This window comes from Pezoporus wallicus, unplaced genomic scaffold (assembly GCF_028554395.1).
Source record: "Pezoporus wallicus isolate ANWC-B61680 ecotype Strahan unplaced genomic scaffold, APGP_CSIRO_Pwel_v1 contig_8042, whole genome shotgun sequence".
NCBI lineage: Eukaryota > Metazoa > Chordata > Aves > Psittaciformes > Psittacidae > Pezoporus > Pezoporus wallicus.
In genome coordinates, this window is record NW_026639380.1 from 3,229,847 (window position 1) to 3,248,783 (window position 18,937).

The 18,937-nt window shown below is 36.9% G+C and overlaps 1 protein-coding gene across 6 annotated transcripts in view; it reads right to left on the reverse strand.

Moving 5' to 3' along the window:
• AKT3 (AKT serine/threonine kinase 3) overlaps positions 1-18,937 on the reverse strand; it is a 148,467-nt gene that overhangs the window by 21,498 nt on the left and 108,032 nt on the right. For 4 of the 6 annotated variants that reach the window (XM_057414509.1, XM_057414508.1, XM_057414510.1 and 1 more), the window contains exons 9-10: positions 12,808-12,930; positions 10,816-10,944 (exon numbers count right to left, since the gene is read on the reverse strand). The exons of 1 other annotated variant lie outside the window; for it this stretch is intronic. In XM_057414509.1, the coding sequence (XP_057270492.1) occupies positions 10,816-10,944; positions 12,808-12,930 (252 nt within the window). The remainder of the gene's footprint in view (positions 1-10,815; positions 10,945-12,807; positions 12,931-18,937) is intronic. One more of the 6 variants, XM_057414511.1, reaches the window with a different exon arrangement.

The following is an 18,937-nucleotide window of genomic DNA, read 5'->3' on the forward strand; positions in this document are numbered from 1 at the left end:
CAGTTCACAGCCTGAACTTTGCTTTTCATACAACTAGATAATACACACACACTGCAGAGCTGCTAAGATCTCAGCAATGAAGTTCAATTTACCCCTCACATGTAACAATTCATTTTGCTAACAAGTAACTATAGGTCAGAAAAATACCCTTGTATTTGCATTTATTGACCAAAAAAAAGCAACCTTCTAATGCTACTCCCCACTGCTGAAAATTCCAATGTCTTGGACTTAAAAATATTGATAAAAATCATCAGTACCGCTGGAAGTCTGCTCCTTCCTAGAAAACAAAAATCCATTAAAAAGACTTCCTCCACTACTTCACTAGCGCTAAATTTGTTTGAGAGGCAGCAGCCTGAGACACACTTGCAAACTCTTGCTTACAAGGGCAGACTTATGAAGCATGCAAATAAATGAGCCAGCCAAAGAGAAGTTGATACAAGCACACAGAATCAGGTTGGAAGGGACCTCAAGGATCATCTGGTCCAACCTTTCTTGGCAAAGCATGACCTAGACTAGATGGCCCAGCACCCTGTCCATGCAAGCTTTTACAAGATCCTGTGAAAATAAGAGGTTTAAGAGGTTAGCCAGCAGTGTAACAGGTGAAGCCTGTGGTCAGCAGCCTCTGGAAGATGTTTGGTCACACAGAAGAAGTTCACACAACCGAGAAAGGTACTTCCCACAGACCTCTAAAAGGTGGTCAGTTGCTGTAACTTCTGGAGTCTGCACAGACAAATACAGCAATACCCTTGAGCATGAAAGGCTTCATAGAATTCACTGTCAAACTTCTACAAAGGGTTGTCAGCATTCCATCTTATCTTCAAAAGAACAGTATCAAAACACTGGTTCCATACCTGGTTTTAGATAACTAGGCAACTTATTGGGAAAACAATTACATTTTTTACCTAATTACGGTTTCTCTTAATAATGTTAGATGTAGACTTTCTGATAGGACATTACAAGTAGCTTGTTGCTCAATCAATAATTTTGACAGAACAGATGGAAAAATAGTGAAACATCTAAATAAACTGTCTGCACACCTATGTTGTGAAAGAAAACTGAGAAATTGGATACACCAATGTACTGTTAATTTAAGGGGAAAAATCTGTTTTCAATTAACCTTACAGCTCAGGTGGAATCTATGTTCCTTAGGCATTCCTGGTAACCCTTCACGCATTTTTATTGCTACAGTTGTTGGTTTGCTAACAAATAGTCACCCATATTATTATTCAACAAAAGTTGAAAAGTATACTTGCTAGAACTTTCCATCATTGTGATAACAACTACAACAAGAACGTTTATAATTAACACTAATGAACCAAGGAAATACATATTTCTTTATAGAAACAGATTTTTATCCAAATGTCTGAAAACACTTCCTGCAAAAAGGTATGTTTGCCAAGTATTATACAAGTTTAGTTACTACAACTGTAACTGGTATGAACTGGTATAATTGGTATGAGCGGTGAAAGTATTGCTGCAACAATGGTAAAAAAAGACTTGAATAAATACTCATTGCTTTTATTATACAGAGCTGAAAATACAAAACATTAAGGTTATAGATACCCTGGGAAATGGATACCTAAGAATTAAGTCAAGGAAGAAAGTTTTCTATTACTGCTCTAATTTGTGTGGTACTTTTTCCCCATTTTCTATCTGGCTTATACCTCTGGTTTACCTCTGGTCTCAATGCAGACCATCTTCCTAATATAATTTTGTACTAGAGATGTCCCCCATCTTACCCAGCTTTTTGTTATGCAACCTTAAAAAAAAAAAAAAAAAAGGCAAACTGGCACATGTTGTGCTGCACCACAAAGGGAACATTCTTGTATAAAAAGCCTCCTAGAGTAAAGAGTGTGCAGTACTAATTAAGGTGTGTAACCTCCTACATCGGACTCTGACTTCAGCAGAATTTGAAACATTAAAAAGACAAAAAGACCCAAACAAAACAAACAAACAAAAAAACCCCAAACCAGAAATCCAAGCTATTGCAAATGAAAAAGGTATTCTAACCAATGAGTGCAATCGATGGCAACCCTGGCGACCAAAACAAAGAAAAAAACCCAAACCAACAAACAAACAAATAACCCCATCAACAGCAAAACCACCAAAACCAACAAGAAAAACCCACCAGAAAGAAACAAACCGAACCAAAAGACCAAGAAAATAAACACATATTAAAAAGACACCTCAAAAATACAACCTATTCAATGGATAAAACCAAACCAAACCAAAGCCCAGAAACCGAAAATAACTCTGTTCTAGAATAAGCAGACACCTTTCATAGAAGGCAGCAAGTAAAAGAAAATGATGGTTTCCATCTACAGAAAGATGGCACTTACCTCTCATAACTCTACCACTCTACTACTGGAAGAAAAACTGCAGAGCTGTTCATATCTGTATTAATTATCACTGCAGTAGTCTCTAGAACGTACACTGCCATAAGATGTAAGATATGTAAGAAGTAATAAATAATGATAATACTGTGGTATTTCTTTCTGGCTGCTCGTTCTTCCTGAAATGATTTTGAATTCTTACTGATGTTAAACAGCATTTGTTCAGCTTTTATTTATGCTTCATTTCTTTTGGAAAAACTAAAGCCTTTTGCTGAGATGGAAATAATGTTTGCATTGATTAAATGAAAATTAATGAAAAAAAGCTGCAAGCATGTTATCAAGACATTCTTTGTTAAGAACTGTCATACTTACATTTGTTTTACAAAAAAAAAAACCCAGTGGGGTTTATTAGAAAATTGCTCTCTGCTTTAAAGTTCTGGCTTGCATAGCACAGTTTACTGACAGGCAGTGTGGAGCTAATCTGTTTTTTAGTCTTTTGTTTGTTTTATTATTTTTGCATATTTGTTACATCTTTCCCCTTGAGAAGTCTGATACTGCTTGGGGACAACTAGTTTTTGTGTCTGGTAAGATTAACCAGATTGCATGAAAATTCTAATTCTTATTACCTTATTGGTTGTGTGGCTTCAGGAGAAAGTCTAACTCTTGTGTTAATTTATCTATTGTTGCAGCAACTCTTCCGTATGTGTAACTGAGCCATGTTTTCATACCCCATAAGTGCTCCCATCTTTTGATCTTGATATTGGTTATTGCCAATAAATGATGTTCTGCTCTGGATACCCTACCTTGTCCACATTCCATCACATTCATCTCAGGGGCCCACTGGCAATGCCAAGCTGACAAACATGCCCAAATTCAAATCACCAGCATTTTTGATGACTTAGGAGCTAAGATGACACAACATGGTACACTAAAATATACAAGGTGATAACAAAACGGAAAAAAGGCCACATTTAAATTTTCATGAGGTGTTAGCATTTCAGGATAAAACAACTTTTGAATTTCCATTTCCTTTTAATGCTAATAAAATAATAAATAGATTTTATATTTGTAAAGAGAAAATTCCATATTGTGAATATCCCATAAATCAGATGGGAAAATATTTTCGGACATAGAAGCTACTCCTCTTCACACCCCTCACTGGTCCTCACCCAGAAATAAAATGTAGCCAAATATACAACAGACAGCTGTTCAAGAGAACACGCCAACACTAAACCACACTTCCACAGGTAAAATACATTCTATTGTGCCTCTGTTAAGAATCAGATTATGTACGAAGCATCTAGGTAAACACAGAGTAAATAAACTTGAACTATCCTTTTGAAGCCAAAAGAAAATAAGTTAAGCGAAGCACAACATAAATACAGTGTCTGGGTACTGAGTACGCTAACTATACTTTCAAGAAAATTAGTACAAGTTATCAGAGCCTGGAGCTCTTTGGTTTTAAGCAAAAGCCAGCAACCAAAAGCAAAGCATTCTGCCTCACCTCATACTGTAGGTACTGTCTCATACTATAGGTAAAGCCACTCAAATATAAAAAGAAAAAATAATTATGGTATCAGTGTTGCTAGAGGACTTAGCAATTAAATATTCATCATATGAGATACTTCCTATTTTATGGAATAAAATAGATCTCACCACTGAAAATTTTTTTAAGGAATCCTTTTTTTTTTATATAAATAGATATGAATGTTTAGACTCCATTAAACTAATGTAAAGGAATAAGCAAAAATTCTATCCACACGATAGGTCCTTTGGTGTGACAGTTCACACATAAAAGATATTTTTTTGCTGATTACACCTTCTCTACTTACTCAGCTTTACATTTACTCGTATGACAAAGAGGTAATGCTGCCTGTTACACATTACTTCTAGTCATACGGGTATACCCATCACACATACTTATTTTTTTTTACCATTATAATCAGAAGGTTAAAATCTTTCTTGTGACATCAGAAGAAAAATATTATCACAACCTGCAACATTACCAATATGTGACATTAAAGAGTGACCCTTTAGACAGCATTCTTTGAGCATGGAACACAATGATTTGAATGCATCGTTTTAAAAGGAAGAAAGAATACAATTAACACCTTTCTAAGTCTCTGACTGATAAAAAGTAATGTTCTATCCTTGGACAAAGCAACACTTCATAACGTACTTTCCTAAATATACATTGAACACTCATAGGTTCCATTTCTTTTTATCATAAAGTTTTTTGGGGTGGGGTAGGTTTGTTGAGGGTTTGTTGGGGGGGGGGGGGGGCACTCTATTTTGTTCATTCTAACTTGGCGATCAAAGAATTTTTATTTTTACACTATTACAGAAGTGCATTTTTCTAGGTTTCCAAAACCACCTTATTCAACCTTCCCCATCTGTCACCATCTGCTTCTTTTTAGCATGTACTTTTTGTGTGATCACATAAGCATGTGAAAAATAACTAACATTCAGATGATTGTCTGCTGGTACATTTGAGGACTGGGCATAATAAAAGTGAACTGCCAAAACGTACTTAACACTTCTAATTTTGTTGGGTCTTGCATGTAAGCTCCATTTGATTTTCAAACTGTTTTACAGTTGGAAAGTTGATCAGGTACTCTAACTCAACAGTAAAACTGAGACTACATAATTAGCTAAGCACTAAGAAGATTATATTCAAAGAGAGGAACAAAACCCAGAAATACATCCACACGAATTCACACATCCATCTTGACTGAGTCTGTCTGCACAATGTTGCCTGAGGCACAGGATAAGATGGTACAAGCAGCCTACTTCTGGACAGTCACAGCCTGTGTCTTCCCTATTCCTTGTTCCACAGGACAAGGAATAAAGGACTCGTAATTACAAGGGTACATGAATCAACAGAGACAATTTGGTGGCATGTCGCATTATCCTTTTTCTAGAAGAAAAGAAACAGAAGTGAAGAAAATAAAAAAACAGCACAATAACAACAGGAACTGCCCATTCTCCTCAATAAACCCCAAAAGCCACTGACAATCAATTTCCATTGATGCTCACCACAGGTAACCAAATATGAGTGAGAACTTGCTCTCCAGAGCATGATGGAAGACCTAGCCTAACAAAGTTTCTCTTCCACTGTCTATAGTATTGTTCCAACTCTTAGATGTTCATACCAGTCAAAGCCTTGTGAATGCACATTCCATCTGGCAACATCTTAACAGCTGCTTTTCCTTACTTTGTGCCATTTTCCACAGATTCCCTTTTCCCCTATTTACCTTTTCTATCCAGTACTTCTAGAGGTGGAAAATAATGACACACACCTACTATTTATATAAAAGTTGCACAGACTTTCAAAAAGCACATTACTTAGATGCCTCAATTATCTTTAAGTCCAAATGAAATTTTAAGGAAAAGAAGATAAAAAGGAAAGTGTATAAGCTAAGACAAAAATTATTCTGGCCTTCAGTTCCTCTATATTCCTAACCAAACAGCTCTCTAGCAAGCTCCTCTTAAGTTGCTCATCAGTTTCTCCTGCCTTTTGTGTCTCTCTGCAAAACATTCTATTAGTTTCTACTAAAAGAAAATTAAGAAAAAAAAAAGTATTTTTATTTTTTTTTAGTTCAAACTGTTTCCTGACTACAATCACATTTTTCCCCATAAGAAAAACCATCTCATCTCTAAGCTGTATTTTCTGGGCTATCTCAATCTACCTTTGAGATAATTAGATTCATTTCACAGGTTTATCTCCTGTTCACCTCCCTTGCTATCTTCCTATTTTACTCAAATTCTTTATGAAACTTCGTTTTCTCTGTAGTATAACATGCTGCTCTTTTTACATCCAAGTCTTGGCTAGTCTCTCTCAATTGGCCTGCCTCAGTTTATCCATGATGTTGGCTGTTTTCACCAAGTTCTTTGCAAACAAGCACTTTCATGCTTTTCCCTACACCTGAATGAGCTCTTCTGCAAAATTCACATTGCAGCTTCTATTTGCATTAAAATCCCTGTTTGAAACACTGCTTTGCTATGAGACGTGTATATGTGCCTGCAAAAGCTGAAAACTTCGATTTCCATGCTAGCCTGTCTCACTGTATGTCAGTGGTTCCCTCTCTGTCTGTGTATCACTTAGTTTCAACTTGTATCAGACTAGCTATGTGGCAGATCATCATATTCTCAGTCCAAAAATTTACCATGCTGCCCCTGGCAAATATCCTGATCCAGTATGTTAAAAGAATGAAATAAATGTACAGTTGCACCAGTGACAAAACATTTTTTCTGCTTCTACTGTAACTTTTTATAATCCGTATATGCCACATCATTCTTAGAAAATTCAACTTCAAATCCTGTAAATGGGAGAAAAGTGCTTTTTCTTGCTATAACCATGCCCACAGTACAGGGTACTATGCTTACCCTTGCTGAAATTTAGCCACTGAACTTCAGTGGCCAAGTTCTAGATTTTGGATCACCTCTGTATCAAAGCCATATCCTTCCCAAAAAGAAAAGTTGTAAGGAAGAAATTAAGTGAAAAGTGAGGAAAGCCAACAGTTGCCTCTTGACAGAAGAGTTTTTACCTTTCATTTCTCTGAGGTAAAACTCAAGGAAATAACTGATTATAGGTGATATCTCTCACTCCCATTTCAGAAAGAAAGATCACCAAAAAAACATACTGGACAAACAAGCTTGTGTAACTGATCTTAGTATTTCCTTCATCTCTGCTGGTCTCACTTTAAAATTATTTGTAAGACATGCAAGTCTTCTCATGCCTATGGACAAAGGCTGCTGTGGTCTTACTTATTGTCACATATTGTTAAGTGATAGTTTCTGCATAAACTAGGACAGCCAGTCTTAGGTCCTGTATGAAAAGTCAGGCCCTATCAATGTGAGCTGAAAGAGCCTTTTAAAAAGTGGGTGGGAAGGACTACACTGATATCAGCAACATAAGGTTTTCTGGGGAAAATGCAGCAACAGGAAAACTTATTTTCTGATTAAGAATAATCCTGTAATCACCTTGGGAAATAATTCTGTATGGATCCACAAGGACACCTTCACCTTAAAAATGTCATGCACAGAGGAAATCCACCTTACCCTGGCTTAGCTACTTCCCTGTTTTCTTGTTGGAAGCAACTGCAATACAATTTTTGCAAAAAGATGTAACACCAAGCAGGACTCTTATGTCTCAAACAACAGTCCAAAAAGCATTTGAAGAACCAAGCTCAAGTCAGGCACTGAGTCTGTAACACTGAATTAATACCAAAAGAAAGGATTAAGTCAGTTCTCAGGCTCAGTATAGATTTCTGCCAGTGCAAGGTTCCTGGGTCAACTGCTTCCTGGCTGGTAGACTGCAGCCTCAGGCTACCCCTATGTGTTACACAGTACACTGTCCTAGTGTCCTCTACCACCAGCCAGTAAGTATACTTGGGGAAAGTGAACCAAAAGGCCTGCAGAAGGGATGCACTCATAACAACTGACCTCGATGAAAGAGGAGGAGCAAGGGTATTATTGAAAGGATAGATGCTGAATGAAATTCTCCACATAGGTGGAGAATACTTTGTTTTTTAAAGGAAGGCTAAAAGGTATCTGCCTTTACACTTACCATAACCAAACAATGAGTATATGCTGCCATTTGACTTGGGATAAACAAGCAGGAATTCAATGTGGTAACAGAATTAAAAGTCCAGCTGTAACATGAGGTTCTCATGACCTGCATTTGTCAAAAGGTAGTAAGTCTTTGGCCTCTGGTAACGATTTCTATGCCCTGAACTGCAACGAGAAGTCATTTTTGTATATTCATTTTCTGATGCATGCACATGAATAGACTGGAGGACACAGTCTCTTGATGGTCCCTTTATGAGTCAGCTGTCTCAGGTATAAGAACAGATATAATTGTCTAGGTAAGCAACTATCTAGTCAATGCACTGATAAAACACTATTGTAGTAGCAGAGAGTACGAAGGAAGTTTATTTTTTGCAATGGCGTCTGTGTACCGCTAACTTCACCCTTTTACGTAAGAATGTGTGGATAACGGTGTTGAGTCATCTTATACCATATCAGTAACCTGTCTAGGTTTGCATTAAACCCTTTACATCTCAGGTAAAAGGAAGTTAGTTCCATGGTTCCCAGGATTAATGAAGAGTCATTTCCTTCAAGACAGACCTGTACAGCCTGGGTTTCAAAAAATACTCATAATGGGATGAGAAGGACTTCTAGAAAACAAAAAGGCAAACTGGATCAAGTAACCTGTGGTAAGTGTCTAAAATCCCAAATGACCCCTTGCCAAGTCCAGTGGAAGAGAGCTTACATGTTTCCAAAGTGAGAGACGGAGAAGCAGATGAAAGCAACTGAATGGGATATTTGCATTCTTTGAGAATGTTTTCAAGACTGCTGACAAGAGACAATGAGGGAGTAAGAGCTGGCAATGACACCTGTAGTCTATGCCAGTGATGACAGTATCATCCCTTGCATTCTTGTTGCTGGAATAGATTATGGGTGGGGAACACAAGAAAAGTGGACACTCTACTAAGCCAAACAGGCACATCTGCAACTTCTAAATAGCCATAAAAAATTCAAAAGAGGCTAAGAATAGTTCTGAAATCCTTAATGTAGATAGCTTCTGAGTGTCCCTAAACACAAAGGAGATGTCAGAAACTGACACACAGAACAGCAATAATCTGTAACTAAATCTTCCTTGGAATGTATGGGATAGGATTCTGCAAAGGACAGAAGCTATCAAGTGAGTTTGTCTCATAACTAGAGCAGCTGGTCAATCACCAAACATGAAATGAACACACTTAATCAACCAAAATTATTTAGGTACTTCAAACCTGCAGTGTGAGAGCATGACCGCTCAGATTTCTATTCTCTGCTGAAAGAATCATGGAAGATTGAACCAGATGGATGAGGAGAAAGTTAGTGGCTCCTACGAATACTGATGTTTCCTTTATAGTTGGAGAAAAAGAATGCATCAAAAGGTCTTCCTATGAGTCAAACTGGTTTTAACTCTACATACCGTATTATTTATAATCAATTACTGGCAGTTTCAATTTCCTCCAAGTGCAAATTGGAGGAGACTTGATTTGCTTTAAGAGACTTTGAAAGACTCTCAAACTCGCAAACCTGACCATCCTAAAACCTTCATTTCCAGCCAGCAGTATGCAAAAGGTGATGTGTACCAGCTTCCTTGATGTCCCTCAATTGTAAGGTTCAGAATAAAAAAATGAAGCGCAATCTAAACTTGCTTGTTGAAATAGGTTCCGGGGCTTGTTGCCACTACTCAGGATTCAATACTTTTGAAAGTAAGAGGGTAAAGGGCTATGCTGAACCAGTGCGGCCTCACCTCTTCCCTCCAAACTAAGGCACGTTCTTCTTCAAAGGCAATATATAGTAGAGACTTTTTGGTGGTGCTGAGTTGCTGCAAGAGGTGGGGAATCCCTTGAAGAGTCACTATTAAAACAAATGGTAGGACTGAAGGGTCTCATAAAGCCCTTTAGGTTGACAAGAAAGTTATCTCAGTGTCAGGAGTGTATCATGTTAATTAGCAATCGAATGCTGACAAGAACAGAAATAAGGGCTAATCCAGCATCCGCAGAATCCTTGGCATTAAGTAAAAAAATGATGCTGTCTTTCATGTTAATACAGGAGTTGTTCTTGTCATCCCCAGGGGAGAGGCAAAACATCATTTCCCAACACTGCAATTAGTACTGTTGACTGAAGACAGACAGGACAAAAGCGCGAGTTTGAGAGTGCTTCTCTTGCTTTTTCTCAGTAGGCACCAGTGGCAGAGCTGTCAGCACTTATCATTTGGGTGACTTGAGCTTCTACACAGACTCTACAGTAGCCAAACCAGAGCTGTTTTCAACATCCTATCCATTTCTTTTATCAGTCCTTGATAAGCGTGACATTTGGCACTCCAACTGCTAGCTAATGGTAAAGATGGGGTGGCATACTCTGGGATGCCACTTCTACTTAATACTAGGAAATAGCTAATTTTTGGTGCCCACCTCCACCAGTTTTCAGGTTGATACACTCAACTGTTTCAGCAGAAATATCTGAAATGCCAACTCCCTCTCTCTGCAACTGGGAAGTTCGAATAAAACCCAGAAAACTCAGTACTTTCCTATCCCCCTCGCCTCCACTGAGGCTATATAAATGCTAGTTATACAGCTCAGTCAAGCAGGATCATATGTTCCAAGTGACAGACAGATGGAAGATTATTTTTGAAGAAATCATTGGAAGATAATTCTTTAACAGACGAAGGCAAACATGAAAAGGAAAATGCATGTTAGAGGCCTTTTTAAACACTAAGAAGTGCAGCACTGATATATAGACAATCACCACAAAGAATAGTAGCACATACAATTCTGAGTAACAACTGCATAGTATTAACCAGGCAGGCTGTCAATTCTTTACTACAATGAACAGTTTTCAGTATACAAACATCACGGTCTAAAATTGACTGAAAAAAATAAACATTTTATACTGTATTACAAGAATATATTCTAAATCATACCTCGGGTGCCAGGTATTCTGGAGTACCACAGAATGTTTTCATAGTTGCTGCGTCTGTGATTCCTTCTTTGCAAAGTCCAAAATCTGTAATTTTTATGTGTCCATCTTTATCCAACATTAGATTTTCTAACTGTGTGTTGGGGAAGAAAATGATCCCTTAGTACTTTTTAACAGGACAGGCTGATGCATTGTATCAGTTTTGTCAAAAAGATTGCTTGCAATAGAATTTGTGATTTGTTTTAAAAAAAATACAGCATCTCTTATTTTATAGCACTCAATGGTGTTTACTGTTATACAATTTAAATATTTATTTAATGATTCAATACAGCTTACAATAGTAAATCCCAGGTCAATCAAAGTACGACCCTTCATTCTGAAGTTTTACAAGTTTGGGGCACCTTCCATAGAACAAAAGCTAAATATTTTTTTTTTTCATATTCTCAAGACAAAGTCAAGTAATTCAAGGTTGCAGTCATGGCTGTCATTTGGCAAGAATACATAGGTTTCCTTTGCTGTAACATGACCTTCATTTATCAAGATGCATTTTACTTACTATATTGTCACAAAACAGTATATATCTGTAAATCCTTTAATCTTGCACAACCTTTTCAATAACAGACAAACTACTGATAAAAACAAAACCCTGAGGTAAACTCCTCCTTGTATACTTGCAAAGGACACTGTCCTTGAATTGTGTATGCGTATTTCTGCATGCTCTGCATGCTTTTGAAATACACCATTCTTGCTTTGAAATGTGAAAACAGAATACAGTCAATTATGAAGTATCGAAACAACAGGAATAAAAACTGCTGCAGTGTTTACTGTGGACCATCTCAAAAGCGTGGCTAACATTGTTTTTCCAAAAGCTTTTTATTAGCAGTACTATAAATACAGGTAGAAGTAAAACCAAGTAAAACATACTTCTGAAAAACTTTATTCAAGAGAAAAAGCTTCCCCCCCCCTAATTATAAGGTGTGCAGGGAAATTACTAACAAGGAACAATTATAGCCCTGTCCTCTTATTATCATTCCTTGACTAGACAATTCGGTATTTTTCCAAGATGTCACAGTATTTCATGTTACTACAACAGATTCTGCTACAAAGAGGAAACCCAGCGTTTTGTTTTCTGTCTGCCTCCCTGAGCAGCACTTGCCTACCACTGCCTCCTTCTCCTTGGTTTCTCTACAAGGAGTCCATGAATGAACTCCACTAGGCATGCATGTACAATGTGAAAGCACAGTTTCTCATGCAAGAAATTAAAGGCTCAGCACAAAAATAAAACAGTCTTATTGTGGAATTTAAAAGTTCCTCCTACATAAGTCTGAAAATGTTCCTGCTGAAAGCAGAGGTTATTTTCCATAGAATTTGGTCATACTGTGCCACAGAATACTTAGAGCTTCAGGCAACAACAGAGGATACACAACTGCATACACAGGCAAATCGAAGACAAACTATATTCCAGTATTACAAAACTTTGCCAAGATACAAAAGACAAAATAATTTTTAGTTGACTGAAATTCTTTTCCAATTGAAGTTTTCTTAATTGTTTAAAATGTTTTCAAATCATACACAAACATAACTCATCGATGAGATAAACAGAATGTGGTCACATTGCCCCAGTTCCCCATTTCTCTTGTTTGGGGACATTGAGAATTATATTTAAGATTTATGTTGAAATCCAAGTTAAGTTATAAGTAATGGAGTAAAAAATAAAAATAAAATAAAAATAAAACTATCAGAAGTTTAAACCTTCTTCAGTGCTATTACTAAGATACGGTGTTTCCGGTTTTTAATCAGGTTAAAGGCAAGTAATGTAGCCGTCTAGAGATTACTGTATCAAAGGACTTCCTTCAGCACAAACAGAACTTTAAACTGAACACAGATTTTTTTCCCCATTAACTCTGAATAGTGCAACTTTATAATTACTTTGTGTTTGTCCCAATAGTCTCTGCAAAAACAAAAATTTGATTACTTTTTTCTCCTTTTTTTTTACCTTGAGATCACGGTACACAATCTTCCCAGAATGCAGATAGTCCAGGGCAGAGACAATTTCTGCACCATAGAAGCGTGTGCGGTCCTCTGAGAACACCCGCTCTCTCGACAAATGGAAAAACAGCTGCAGGGTAAACAGCAGGGACAGGATTGTAATAATTACTGATTTAGTGGGGGAAATTAACACAAACATAAAACACCTCTCATCACCATATTGTGATGATAGATAGTGTACTCTCAGTGGACACTCAGCACTCTTAGACAGCAGCTGGCTTATCTTTTCCAGGTTTCCAAAGGGAGAAAGCGAGCTGTTAAATCAGCGTTTTAATCAATATACCAATCTTGTTTAAGGCATTCTGCTTGCTACTCATTTAACCTTCAGTTACCAGAGGAAAAAAAAAAAAAGTAGGCAGCAGCAGCATCATTCTGTACTTCTCCCACCAGCACTTCTCAGATGTTTATTTTAAGCCACTGAGAAATATCACTAAAACAACCAGATTCGGGTTCTGCCTTAAGTTTTCCAGTAATTTATTAACTTTCCTTTGAACTGACAAAAGTCTAGCTCCTCTGTGGACTTCAACTGAACAGGAGAACAGATATTTTACAAAGCCAGCATATTCGTACTGGTAAGAATATTCATAGACACTATAAAAAACAATACAACAACAGCTTATAAAAACAAGTCTATGTATTTAGTGTATTCATTTATTAGGGGGAGTTGGAGGGGTGGGGCTTGTCTCTTCTTTAGTACTTTATAAGTAACAGACCTTTGCAGATACTTTTTCAACTAAAGTCTTTCAGCGTAAAATATTAGTCATTAAATGTTGCCAGTATATTCAGCTGCAGTGAAAAAGTGTAAGGTCAAGTTCTGTAAGGCTGTCAGCATCTTACTGGATAAAACGTCACCCTCAGAACCTGGAACAACACCTACAAAAGCAGAATTTGTCTATTTAAATGCTCTCTAAAATGGCTAGTTTTATTTACTGTGTTAAGAAAACCTGGGAAAGTCCTCAAGCAAAGATTAGTGAGTAGGTCTCTGCATTCTGCTTAGGACCAAATGGATTGCCTGCCTTACCCCTTCAAGTTACAACGGTTTTCATTTTACCACAACAGCTAACAATCAACAAAAAAGAAATACACAAGTGTGATCATCTATAAATTAAACAGAGACAAGGAAACCCATAGCAATAAAAATAACAATAATGTGCTTAATTTGTCATGACCACATCCTACTTTACACCAGTAGTAAACCTACACTGCTGACACAGCACAGAACAGTTAAGAATTTCTGCAGCTCTTTTCAGAATGTGGATTTCTCAAAGTCTAATTAAAAAGTCAATCCTATAAACAAACAGAAGGCAACTTCTTTCCTGAGTATTTTATTTCAAATAATGTGTATTCCTTTCTTCTGGACTTAAAGTTCCCACTAAAGTGAGCCTTTTGGCAGCATATACTTGTATAAGCAAAGACTTAACAGAAACTACAGTATGGTTCAAAGAGCATATTTCATTTCTGTTCTTTGTACCTGAATTCCCTTTTCAATTTCTTTTTGAATTCTCAAGACGCCCTGTATAAAAATGGAATACCTGCATGACAAGGAGGATCATTATTTTGTAGGTATTTCAATAGCTCCTGCTGATCATTTCCCTGTTTAAGCACCCATCCCTGGTGGCAACATCAACCCTGCCTGTAGTAACCTGCTGTCTGTACTGAGGACTTCTTAATTGCCAGTGCAAACACAAGACCACTACAGACTAACTCTGCCTTCATGAAGTGCCTCACATATAAATTTGAGAAAATAATCAATAATTTTCTCAACTTTGTGGGTCTTTTCCACACATTTCTGCAAGATTTCAGTAGGAAACAAACACCACTAAGTAGGTCTTCATCCAAGTAAAGCACAATACAAAATGTGGGTCATTTGTGACCATTCAGCGGTCTCGTCTCTTTCATAAAAAATGAGCTAATATTAATAATTTTTAAGAGTTTTGCTTATTTTGACAGACTCAAAGTAACACAAAAAAGGACAACTTTCAGATCACTTTTTAATGTCTACAAATAGCACTTTCCAAAAATTTATAATATAACCTCCAGTTAGCCCTATATTTATATCTATGCAAAAGGACTATTGCAATTTTCTGTATGAAAGAGACAAATCCAGTAGATGAGCAGCAAAGTCTCAGAAAATTCTAAAACCTCGGGATACTTGTCAGTAACAGATGTATTAGTTTCCATTAAAAAAAAAAAAGTGTTCAAATTTGAATCTGAGAGTTGACAAGCTGACAAGTCAGCAAAACAAAGTTTTATTTTTCTAACAAAATATTCTTGACATTCATTCTAAATACTAACTTCAAAGTAAAATGACCAGCTAGAAACAACTAGCAACAGTTCTCTGTTTGCAAGAGACCATGAGTTCCCAAGACAGGTTATTTTAACATTACATGACATAACAGTCACTCTTCAGAAGTATTTTTCTTCTTATTATAGTAACAGTACTATACATATATACCAGTTTTGAACAAAAAATTTATATTTAGATGTAAAAATGCATGTTAAAAGTGAATTCATACATTCATACACTATAAAGATACTAAAGCAAATTTTAAAATTATAATAAAAAAATCTAATTCAGTGAGATCACAGCATTATTTTCAGCTAATTATTTAGTTGGTTCACTATTTTGGAATAATTATGCCACCAGGCTTTATTTACAATTGTCAGAATAAGGATTAGATTTTTTAAGTCAGAGAAGGAAAAAACTAAATCTGATGGAAGGATATGAAAAAAGCTACCAACATTTGCACTATTTATTGATTTACAGTTATTAAATATACGCTATAAAGTCACTGGAATTGCAATAGAAATAGCTTTGGCACAAAGAAAGCCATTTTGCACATAACATTTTTGATGGCATACATGAGGGTGCTATAGTTACAGTGAGGACTGGAGCTATAAATTTCCTGGTATGCTTTTATTTAAAAACTGAACAACAATGTTGCCATGGGTTTTTTTTCCTAATAAAAAGTCTTAATGGAAAGATTTGAGCACATAAAAACAAAGATCGAACATAAAGGTATATCCAACTGCAGAACCAAGCACACCAAATAGATAAATACAACGTTGTATCAATTGATACGTTAAACTTCTATAACGCTAGTGACCTATTTAGCATGTTAGAAGTTGTATGACTAGCTCCTGCGTCTGTATATTGGGTTTGCTCAGCTCTGCAGTTAAACACATTTTATATTTGTCTGCTGTTTTGACTCTTTAGCAAAGCATTTTCAGTTAGCAGCCTTGAAAGAAATAAATATAGTACCCTTTTCTTGGACTAGCATAACTTTATGCTAAGAAACACTCATTTACTTAAGTGTTTAGGAAAACAAAACAGGATACAAGCAAGATAAAAATGATACAGGTCACAACAAAACTCAGCTATTTTTCATTAGGTAGGTTGTAAATTTTCTGTCTTTTTTCTAGACAGTAATAGCACTTGTTCAATTACAACCAATCATTTAGTTCTCTCTTGCCTAAAGAACTGAAGAGCCACAGAAAATAAAAAATGCCAAGCGGAACAGAGATTCAAAATTCCTGTGTGCAAAACTATCTGAACAAATTTTAAGAGTCTCATTTATTATACAGATAATTACCAACTCAGCTTTTTACAAAGTATGGAATTTGGAATTATCCTGAAAGAGCAAAGCACGGAAGTTAATCAACTTATTAGTCAGCTGAACCAGTGTACTCTGCAGAGAAATGTAAGTAATATATTACATTCCTAAAGCTTTTCAACCTCTAAAGCAAAATGCTGGAAATAAAAAGTAGAAAAAGACAGTCCGAAAGCATTCCAACAATAAAGATCCATTCTTAGAGTGTAATTTTTTATAGCACAGTTTATACTAGTCTCTGGCCTGGAAGTTGGGGGAACACTATCATATACTACAACATACTGCAATCATATAGTACTCAAAATTACAGGGGTTACAAAAGGAAGAGGAGGCAAATCGGGAAAGCCATCATCAATACATCCTTACACTTCTTTTTTTTTTCCTAAAAAATGTTGATAGGACAGAGACAGCAAAAAAATATATAAAAATTAATGGGGCTTCTTTTCTTTAAAGCAGGCCTGTGTTCATCTGTAAGTATTGATAATTTTACTTATTTAAAAATATGTACATGAATATTCTATATTTTGCACCAAAGTGAAGAACAGTTTACCACGCAATACTGTATGCATTTTTTCACCGCTCATAAAATATGCTATTTCAAAGTCTTGATAATAGAACATGGTCATCTCAACTAAGCCAGATGAGAATTATTTTCCTAAAATCAAATTTCAATGTCTTAACACTACTTTAATGTAATTCCTTCACTGTAACAATGGCATTGATAAGTAACTACAACGTTAGAAGTATCCTTCAGCTCCATACTGTAACATAGTTTATGATCAACAGATATTGCTAAGCATTTCATCCAGAGTCCAACAGCAGTGCTAGAAGAAGTAAAGGTTTTCAGTCCAGAACAAAGATTTCATGATTGGGCCCTTAAAGAGCAGAAAATTAACTGTATGATTCTTGTTTATAACCATTTTAACACAATCTCTTCTCCTCCATAATGAAATTCAGTGACCCCCTTTCATCAACTGTTTTCCTTCCTAATCATAGGAAGAGGAACTGGAGATTCCTAGTACCAACCACACTTTCTATTAGTGTAGTAGGGCAGAAGCCTGAATTGTGGCATTTTCTTGCTTTCACCTGGGTGAGAGTCAAGAATGCAAATGTAAAGCTCAGTAAGTCTTTCATTTGGAGGACTGTTCAATGGGCTCCTGAAAGACATAACACATGAAAATTCCCAAGCAACTGACTCAGGCACAATTGTTTAAAAAGAAATCTTTAATCTAAAGGAATTTTAAACAGAAACACACTGAAGGTAGTACAGCTCTGGAAAGAGAAACACGGTACTGCTACAGTCAATTTTCCACTAGAAGGTTATAATTAAAAGATGAATTTTCAAAACCTTCCACAGTGAGAAACCATTGCAAGGAAATGAAACTTTCTTGGAACAGAGAGAATAGTAGAGGGAAGCAGCAAAAGAAAAAAATCTGTGTACCATATAGAAGATATGCTCAGAAATGGCTAAAATGCTGGCTAGAGTTTGTGCAACTTTTATTCAGTAGTTCACAGTATCACACAGTATCACAGTATGCTAGAGATTGGAAGGGACCTCGAAAGATCATCTAGTCCAATCCCCCTGCCGGAGCAGGAACACCTAGATAATGTTACACAGGAATGTGTCCAGGCGGGTTTTGAATGTCTCCAGGGAAGGAGACTCCACAACCTCCCTGGGCAGCCTGTTCCAGTAAATAACCAGGCTGTTTTTACAAATATGAAGTCCTTTGTATTTTTTAGCAGAGAGTGACTAAAGTCTGAAATTCACAGAAAACTTTGGTAAGATTAAAGATTTTCCTATTAAAAAGGACAGTCTGTCCAACTTTTCAGGAACCTGCTTAGTAAGGTTCCATGGGATATAGCCCTAGAGGGCAGGGGGGCCCAAGACTCTTGGTTGATATTCAAGGATCACCTGCTACAAGCTCAGGAGTGTTGCATCCCGACTAGAAGGAAGTGCAGCAGGAGGGCCAGGAGACGTCCTTGGGTGGATAAGTAGCTCCTGAGGAAAATTCAAATGAAAAGAGAGGCTTATAATAAGTGGAAGCAAGGACAGGTGGCACAGGAAGAGTACAGGGACGTTGTCCGAGAAGCTAGGGACCAGGTTAGGAAAGCTAAGGCTCAGTTAGAATTAAACTTGGCTAGAGGTATTAAAGATAACAGGAAGGGATTCTACAGGTACATAGCAAATAAAAAACAGACTAGGGAGAATGTAGGCCCCCTCAGGAAGCTCTTGGGAGAACTGGCTACACAGGATTTGGAGAAGGCTGAGGTTCTGAATGACTTCTTTGCCTCGGTCTCCACTGGCGAAGGCTCTGACTGCACCACCCAAGTCTTGGAAGGCAGATGCAGGGACTGTGAGAATGAAGACCTTGCGCCCACTGTAGGAGAGGATCTGGTTCAAGACCATCTTAAAAATCTGAACGTGCACAAGTCCATGGGTCCTGATGAGATCCATCCGCGGGTCCT